Here is an 8,754-nt window from a genome sequence, read left to right as displayed (position 1 = left end):
GAATTAAGCATATACTTCATTATCTCCAAGCAACGATCGATGTGGATTTGTTTTATTCAAATAAATCAAATTTTGATCTAGTTGGTAATGTAAATTCTGGATATTTATCCGATCCACACAAAGCTAGATCTCAAACATGTTCTCTATTCACATGTGGAGGAACTGCTATATCATGGCGATCAATGAAACAGACCATAACAACCGCTTCCTAAAATGATGCTGAAATTCTTGTAATTCATGAGGCTAGTCGAGAACGTGTATGGTTAAGATCAATAACTCAACACGTTCGTGTAACATGTGGCTTGTCTTTTAATAAAAATCTTTCAACGATATTATATGAAAACAACACAACATGTATAACCGAAATCAAAGAAGGATATATTAAAAGAGATAAAACAAAGCATATTTCACCAAAACTTTTCTACACTCATGATCTCGAAGAAAATGGTGACATCACTATACAACAAATTTGTTCGAAATATAACTTGACCAACTTATTTACAAAGGCATTACGTACCGCAACCTTAGAAATTGATGCACAACATTAGAATGCGGCGATTCAAAGATCTCAAGTGATGTTTCCATAAGTGGAAGTCATATTATATTCTTTTAGGATTATTAGATTATATGAAATAGGTACTCTTTTTTCTTCACTAGGATTTTTTTTTCCATTCAGGTTTTTCCTATTGAGTTTTTTCCTATTGAGGTTTTAACGAGACATATTTCATATATTTATAATGGACATCTAAGGGAGAGTATTATAAATATTATAAATCGGAGTTAGATGCCTATGCATAATGTCCAATGCCAAATGTCATTTTTTATTACTACATATGTTGTCCGTGTGTCATTCAACCACTTATGCATAATGTCCAAAGTGTACCACATTCTACTTGTCACTTTGTCTATAAATAATGATATTTGGTAGATCTTGAAATAACACATATTGGTGAGAAATCAACTTCAAAATTCTACTCCAATTTTCATAATTTTATTTATTTATTATTATATTTATATATTATTATGTTATATTTTTTTTTTCCATATCCATAGTTTCGTCGTGCTCTCAATTTTGCAAACAAAAAAGAGTTTTTGTAATTATTGTTTAATGTTTTGTTTATATTAAAATATTATTGACCTTTACTCATTGAAAGGGAAAAAAATATTTGGTTTTTAATTGCTTGAGATGATATATTTAGCTTTTCGAAGCGAAAATATGGCGGCGGTCGGTGGAATTTATTGGAAGCGACGGCCCCACTGTTACCAGATGGGCCTCCGGTCGCTTCCTATGTTCCTAATTTCAAAATTAAATATATAAATATATATATTATTAATTGAAAACAATATATATGCTAAATAAAAAAAAATTATGATTTGAAATAAATATGATTATGTATTTATTGGGAAAATTGAGTTGGTATAATAAATGAGTGAGATGGGCATCATGATCATGGGACACAACAAATTATTAAATACCTTTTAAGCTAAATTATATATTATAGTTTTTTTTTTTTTTTTTTGAAAAATTACATTTTTTAGATATATTTTGAAATGATACGTGTGTTTGACCTCTAAATTTTAAAAATATATATTTTTAGTTCCAAATTTATAATAATAGACCTATTTGGTTTCTAAATTTTAAAATTTTACATTTTTTATCCTTAAGTTTTTAAAAATAAATTTAAAAGGTTCTTAAAGTATTTTTTTTATTTTTTTAAAATAATTATACTAATTTAAAGTTAGTCAAAAATAGTTTTTAAAGAAGATGTAATTTTTTAAAAGTCATTTTTCTAATTTAAAATGTCATATAATTATTTAAAATAATAGTATAAAGTTATTTGAGAGATTTTTTAAATATATTTTTAAAAACTCATGAACTAAAAAGTTACATTTTGAAAATTTAGAGACTAAATAGATTTATTCTTATAAACTTGAGGACTAAAAAGGTATATTTTTAAAATTCATGTACCAAATATATATATTCTTCAAAACTTAAGGTAAGGAACGAAAGGATAATTTTTTCTAATTTTTTTTCCTTATTCTTTGTTCAAGTACACCTTTAATCACTTAAAAGTTCATTTCAATAATTTAAATTTCAAATCGAAAAGTTGAGGTTTATCTTTAAATTTGTTACCATATATTCATTTTCACTTTATTGCAATTTTCTAATTTTGTTCCATTTTTCTTTAAAAAAAATTATTCTACTTCTGCTAATTCACCTAATAAATTCTTTTTGTTTGAAATTTACACACTATTTTTTAATAAAAGGTAACATAAAATCTTTTTAAATTCACTCATCGACAAATATTATATTTTGCAAAAAATTAGCTATTGAATAACCTTATCATAACTCACAACATTTAATTAAAAAAAAATGGTTCTAATATTCTTTTCTTTGAAATTTTATCAAATTTGTACCATACATATGTTTGATAAGCCATTGAAAGCATGCATACAAGGAACATATTCGAAAATAGTTATGAAATAGTTAAATCCACTTTTGTCAATTTTTTAAATTATTCTAAAACACATTTTTAGTAATTTAAAACCAACTTGTATGATATAAGAATTACATTTAAAAATGTAACATTAGATATTAAATTAATTCGAGTAGTTAAAGGTATGTTAGAGTGTGATTCTGAATATGACAAAAATGACTTTAATAATGTTAAAATCACTCCTAAATATGACTAATGTATTTTATAAACTTTCATACAAAAACCTATAAGAAGATAAAAAATTAACCAAACCTTTTTTCACGTTTAAAATTAAGATTAAAATTGTTATGATTGAATTTAGACTTGAGTAGGTTAAAGGCCAAAAAAAAAAAAAAAAAAAAAAAAAAAAAAAATTCTAAGAGAGGGAATTTGGCTCAAATAAGTCAAATGTCATCTAATCTTTATAGGTCTAGTTTGATATTCATTTCGTTTTTTATTTTTAAAAAACTAAAACTAAAAATCAGATGATTACCAAATGATGTCTTAAATTAACGAGATTAAATCCTAACTTCTTCCCCATAAGAAAAAAAAATCATATTCTAACCCTAAAAGATGAACCTAGGTCAAAAGTTGGAAAAAAAAAAAAAAGAAAAAAAAACATAGTAAAATCCATGAAAGAGTCCTTGTGGTTGAATCACATTTTACATGATTAGCTTAACTTTAACTAAAATGGGAACGGATACAGTAGAACATTTCTCATTTGGATTCAAATGTTTGTATTTTATTATTAATTTCTTTTTAAGTCATTTTCTCGGCTGGTTTGCGAGCTTGAAAAGCGAACAAACGAACGCACGCTTTACCCCCAAACCCGTCTCTCTCCCTCTTTCTTTCCCGATGCTTTTGATCGTATAAATTATAATAACCAGAAAATGGTCTTTTCCCACCGGCAAGTTCACGAACACCACAATCTCGACGGAACTTGACTGACAAGTTCACAGAATCCTGGCTCAATTTCGACCCACAAGATGAAATTCCTCCAAAATGGGGTCGCCGGCGAGTCACTCCGAGTTGATTCCGGCCGAACTGTGCTGGTGGGCATGAAATTGGACTCCCATAGTAGGGAGTTGCTTACTTGGGCTTTGGTTAAGGTTGCTCAGCCTGGTGACCTTGTGATCGCTCTTCATGTTCTTGGCAACGATGGTGAGTTTAATCCTGAGTTCAGAGGTTGAATTATTGGTGTGGGTTGGTGGGATTTTCGAGTTTTGTTGAATGTTTTAGTGAGATTGACCAATTTAGTGAAATGGGTTGTGTAGAAATTGTGAATCAAGATGGGAAATCTTCGCTTCTTTCTCTTGTAAAAGCGTTCGACTCTGTTCTGGCTGTATATGAAGGTTTCTGCAACTTGAAGCAGGTTTTATCTTCTTCTCATTTCGCCGTTTTTACTCTTTTTTATGTTTTTAGCCGCCTGATTGACTGTTGAGCAAATGAATTAAGATTGAAATCTCTTTAAACTTGATCTGGAATTTGAAGGTCGATCTGAAGCTCAAAATCTGCAGAGGGGAATCGGCTAGAAAAATATTAGTTCGTGAAGCAAAATCGTATCGTGCTACTAACGTGATTGTTGGGACTGCTCGTAAGCACCACAAAATCCGTTCATCGACTTCCGTTGCTAAGTACTGCGCCAAAAAATTACCCAAAGATTTTTGGGTACTCGCTGTTCATAATGGGAAAGTGATTTTCGAACGAGAGGGCTGTCCAGTAGCAACAGGGGACTGCCAAGGTTTGTGTTATTTTCATCAAGATATGAGCGTTCTTCATTTGATGTCATTTTGTGTTTCAGTTGAATTTTGATTTATGCAAATTTTTTCAGGAAATCAGGAACAACGGCATAGCAATTTGCTTGCTGCAGTTTATGGATCATCAGATAGCCCTCCGAAAGTTCATAGCGGTGAGAGTTTTGGATCTCTGTTGGCGAGGGACGGAGGTAATCTGGGAATTGGTAAGAATTCTGATCAGGGATTAGCAAAAACCATATTAGTTAGTACTAATAAACAGAACTGCTCAATTTGTGGATCGGAGTCGAGTTCTGTGGAACAATCTGCAGAGATATCTTCTGGTGACGGAGAAAAACCTGATGAATCTTTGGCTATAGTTCCAGTACAAAAAGTCGAGGTAGCTTCGAGCTCCATTACTAAGTTGATCAAGCAATTGCCTGAAGTGAAACCAGGTTGGCCTCTGCTTCGACATGTTGATCAGTCGTGTGAATCGGGTCGACAAGCTTCTTCAGACAGATCGTTGGCCAAGCAAATCTCTGTAGTTCAGTGGGCAATGAGGTTACCTAGCCGGTCTCCTTCTTATCCTGCTGCTTTGGATTACAAATCTAACACCTCTGAGCAATCTTTGTGTCTTGATGGGGAAAATGGGGCTATGGTTCTGGTGAGTTCTGAACCAGTGACTTCTCAGCTCTCCACCGACTCTGATTCTGAAACCTTACCGAAAGAATTGGAAGGTTTCCATGAGAAATACTCATCAACTTGTAGGTTATTTAATTATCGTGAACTCCTTGCAGCAACATCGAATTTCTTACCTGGTGTGTCTTGTTTCTTCCATGACTTGTGCTTCAAGTTTTGTAAATCTAGTCTTGTTTTCTAATGGCCGGATCCCATTCCAATTTGCTGCCTCTTTGACCAGAAAATTTGATTGGGAAAGGAGGAAGCAGCCAAGTTTTTAGAGGTTGCCTTCCTGATGGCAAGGAGGTAGCTGTGAAGATCTTGAAGCCATCAGAAGATGTTCTGAAGGAGTTCGTTATGGAGATCGAGATCATTACCTCCTTAAGCCACAAGAATATTATTTCCCTTTTGGGATTTTGCTTTGAAAATAACAAGTTCTTGCTGGTTTATGATTTTTTATCAAGAGGATGTCTTGAAGAAATCCTTCATGGTACTTGTAACTTCTAACTGTGCCTTTTTGTTTTAATAAATAGCAAACTTCACTTGCTATAGTGTTACTATCCTTGAATTTAATGTTAACTTATCATCATAAACCAGGGAATAGAAAGAATCCAAATACATTCGGTTGGAGTGAAAGATATAAGGTAGCTGTTGGTGTAGCTGAGGCGTTGGATTATCTCCACCGAGATGCTCAGCATGTGATCCATAGGGATGTTAAATCGTCAAACGTTTTGTTATCTGACGATTTCGAACCGCAGGTACCTCTATTTTCTAGTACACACGGTTCTATATGTACTAAGTTTCCAGATCCTCATTATACAGTTTTTTCTACTTCAGTTATCAGATTTTGGGCTGGCTAAACGAGCGTCAAACTCGTCGCATGTAACCTGTACAGATGTTGCAGGGACCTTCGGGTTTGTATCTCTAAACCTTAAATGTCTTGGTTTTCAATATTATATTCGGTAAAAATTTTAATACTCTTTGCTGCAGTTACTTGGCTCCTGAGTATTTTATGTACGGCAAGGTAAATGACAAGATTGATGTCTATGCTTATGGCGTGGTACTCCTTGAACTTCTTTCCGGGAGAAAACCGATAAGCACCGAGTATCCGAAAGGACAAGAAAGCCTGGTCATGTGGGTATGTATTCCGAAAGAAAATCCGATTGTTGCTGAATTATTCATTTACAACCTTCATTCTCAAATGAAATCATATCATCCAGGCAAGGCCAATTTTAATTGATGGAAAGGTGTCTCGATTACTCGATCCTAGCTTGGGAGGTAACTACAACCAGGACGAGATGGAGCAAGTGGTTCTTGCAGCAAGCCTTTGTATCAGACGTGCCCCACGAGCTAGACCTCCAATGAGCCTTGTAAGTTTAGATTCAACCTTCTTAAAAAAAGTCCAGCTGATGAAAGAAACTTTTGGTTCTAGATAACTGTACTCAATTCTGTCCAAATCTAAAGTTACCCTAAAGAAATGGGTCATTGATTTGTTCGCGTAATGATAAATTTACATCTGGTTGTTCAATTTCAGGTTCTTAAACTTCTCCAAGGTGATATGGATGTAACCAAGTGGGCAAGGCAACAGATCAATGCTCTAGGGGATTCCAACACTCTAGATGATGAAGTATGTCCCCGATCTGATATCCAATCACATCTCAACCTTGCGCTGCTCGATGTCGATGATGACTCGCTCTCCCTAAGCAGCATCGAACAGAGTATCTCATTGGAGGACTATTTGCAAGGAAGATGGAGCCGTTCATCGAGTTTCGACTAACAACCTCAACCGAAACAACTGCGGTAGCTTGACGAGTGCCTTCAATTTGTGTGTCTTTAGTATATTCTTCCGTTTTACTTACATCCCCTCTTTGTTATCTCTGACATACCTATGAATGGGTGAAGGATGAGAGGATGTTTGTGTTGTACCCTCCTCCCTCCATTTTAGGCCTTCTTCTTCCTTGTTGTGTAATGTTCTGATAGATTATTATACAGATTGTGAACTTAGTCCATTGCTCTCCATAGCTAAGCATTGTTAATAAGGGCAGAGCAGTTTTGCTTTTACTTCTTTGTACAAAACTTTGCAATATCTTCATCCTTCATTTAGTAATATTCACAAAAGATGAACAAATTTACAATTTTGCCTATGTTGAATATAGGACTTTAGGAGTTTGTTTTATTCATATGTATTTATGTAGGTGAATATAGATTCTCAACATTATTATTTATTGCATACAATATGGTCTATTATTACACATCCAAACTTTAGAAAGCTTTTTTTTTTTTATTTTTTTTTATTTTTTAAGAAATCTTCTCTTTTGGCTAAGTTTGAATAAAGATGGTAGGTTAGAACCTTTACATTATTATCATACCTTTTTTCTGTTGAAAGAATCATAAAAAACATATATTTTTACATTATCATCATACTTAAAGAATATATATTTCCCTGTCTTATTTTATAAACTTTTTTTTATAATTAAATACAAGATGGGTTGTGATATAAAAGTTGGATTATGCTAAATTGTTTAGTTAGCAAAAGAATAAAATAAAATAAAATAAAAATCAAGTCTTCATCATGGAAACATAATCTCACATAATCTAGAAATGAGATTTTTTTTCATACAAAAATAGAAACAATATCTTCATTAGTATTAAAATAAAAGAGTAAATTACAAGTCTAGTCTTTGAACTTTGTGATTTATGTCTATTCGGTCTCTTAACTTTCAAAATTACAAATTAGATCTCCAACTTTTGAATTTTTAAAAATTTACAGATCTAAGACACAAAATAAAAACTTTAAGTCTTAGACAAGTCAGATTTTATTTTTTATTTTCAGATTCATTGAGTTCAATGAATGATTCTATTTTCAAAATCAGTTTTAAGGATTATGTGATCCAAAGAGTACAAATGAACAACACTTTTATGCTTTCTATGTATTTAGATTTTGAATTCGAGATTTTAAAATGCATAAATATATTTTAAAAAAATAAAAACAATAACAAACTTATTTTCATGTTATACACTAAATTGTTTTTATAAAATTAAAATATGTATAATATAAAATATAATATATTATAGGATATTAGAAAATAATTATTATTCCAAAATTTTAACGTAAAACGAGTCATAAATTAATTACTGATAATTTATATTCAACTTAATATTTGGTGAATAACTATAATTAGTTTTTATGGTTTATAAATACATCATCAAACACATTCGAAAAAATTATTTAAATTTGAATTCAACTTCGAAATATGCTATCAAACACATATATGAAGAACATGAAATTATCTTTGAAACCCCACTTTCAAAATTCTGTTCAAATTTATATCTTATATGTCAACTAAAGTTTAGGGACCAAACTTATAACATAACCAAAATAATATTATACATTATTTAAATCCTGACTTTCTATATATTTTTTTATCTCAAGTCCAATAACATGTAAAAATGGAGATACATTTAAATTCACGATAAATTGAACTATATTTAAGTTAACTAATAATATCGATAGAGAAAATTAAAGTATGGATTGTGAAAGTGACACGTACATATTATTAAGTGTGAGAGAGAAAAGGATGGGCTTGAGGTTCGTGCGGCATGTTTGGTTATGCGCCAGCCAGTGGCAGTGGCTATTCTTATAATCTTTTTTGTCACTGCCCAATTTACTTCCATCAATCTCTTTCCTCCACCGACGCAAATTAATTCGTTTTTTTTTTTTCAAACTTGTAATCAATGTCTATTCATAATAAATCTCTATGAAATCTCTAATATATATTTATATATTGAGTTGACCAACCAATTTATGGATAAATTTAATTCACTTATGAATATAGTTTTCATCAAATTAATTGATTAGATTATTT

General features: G+C 31.5%; 1 protein-coding gene across 1 annotated transcript; it reads left to right on the top strand.

Moving 5' to 3' along the window:
- The first annotated feature begins 3,250 nt into the window (after positions 1-3,250).
- LOC120075815 (L-type lectin-domain containing receptor kinase I.7) lies at positions 3,251-7,023 on the top strand. The gene is made up of 10 exons (XM_039029490.1): positions 3,251-3,638; positions 3,752-3,849; positions 3,969-4,218; positions 4,309-5,028; positions 5,130-5,378; positions 5,486-5,646; positions 5,726-5,802; positions 5,879-6,026; positions 6,109-6,258; positions 6,423-7,023. Exons 1-10 carry the CDS (start codon positions 3,464-3,466, stop codon positions 6,663-6,665), a joined length of 2,271 nt encoding a protein of 756 aa, XP_038885418.1. The 5' UTR covers positions 3,251-3,463; the 3' UTR covers positions 6,666-7,023.
- Positions 7,024-8,754: the final 1,731 nt, after the last annotated feature.

This window comes from Benincasa hispida, chromosome 4 (genome assembly GCF_009727055.1).
Source record: "Benincasa hispida cultivar B227 chromosome 4, ASM972705v1, whole genome shotgun sequence".
In the NCBI taxonomy this organism is placed as follows: Eukaryota; Viridiplantae; Streptophyta; class Magnoliopsida; order Cucurbitales; family Cucurbitaceae; genus Benincasa; species Benincasa hispida.
This window is presented reverse-complemented; position numbering and strand designations above follow the sequence as displayed.

Excerpts from the sequence above, each read along its gene's own strand:
- LOC120075815 (XM_039029490.1), top strand. The coding sequence starts at position 3,464 with ATGAAATTCCTCCAAAATGGGGTCGCCGGCGAGTCACTCCGAGTTGAT. Across the intron at positions 3,639-3,751 it reads TCATGTTCTTGGCAACGATG|AAATTGTGAATCAAGATGGG; the intron begins GTGAGTTTAATC and ends TGGGTTGTGTAG. Across the intron at positions 3,850-3,968 it reads GTTTCTGCAACTTGAAGCAG|GTCGATCTGAAGCTCAAAAT; the intron begins GTTTTATCTTCT and ends TGGAATTTGAAG.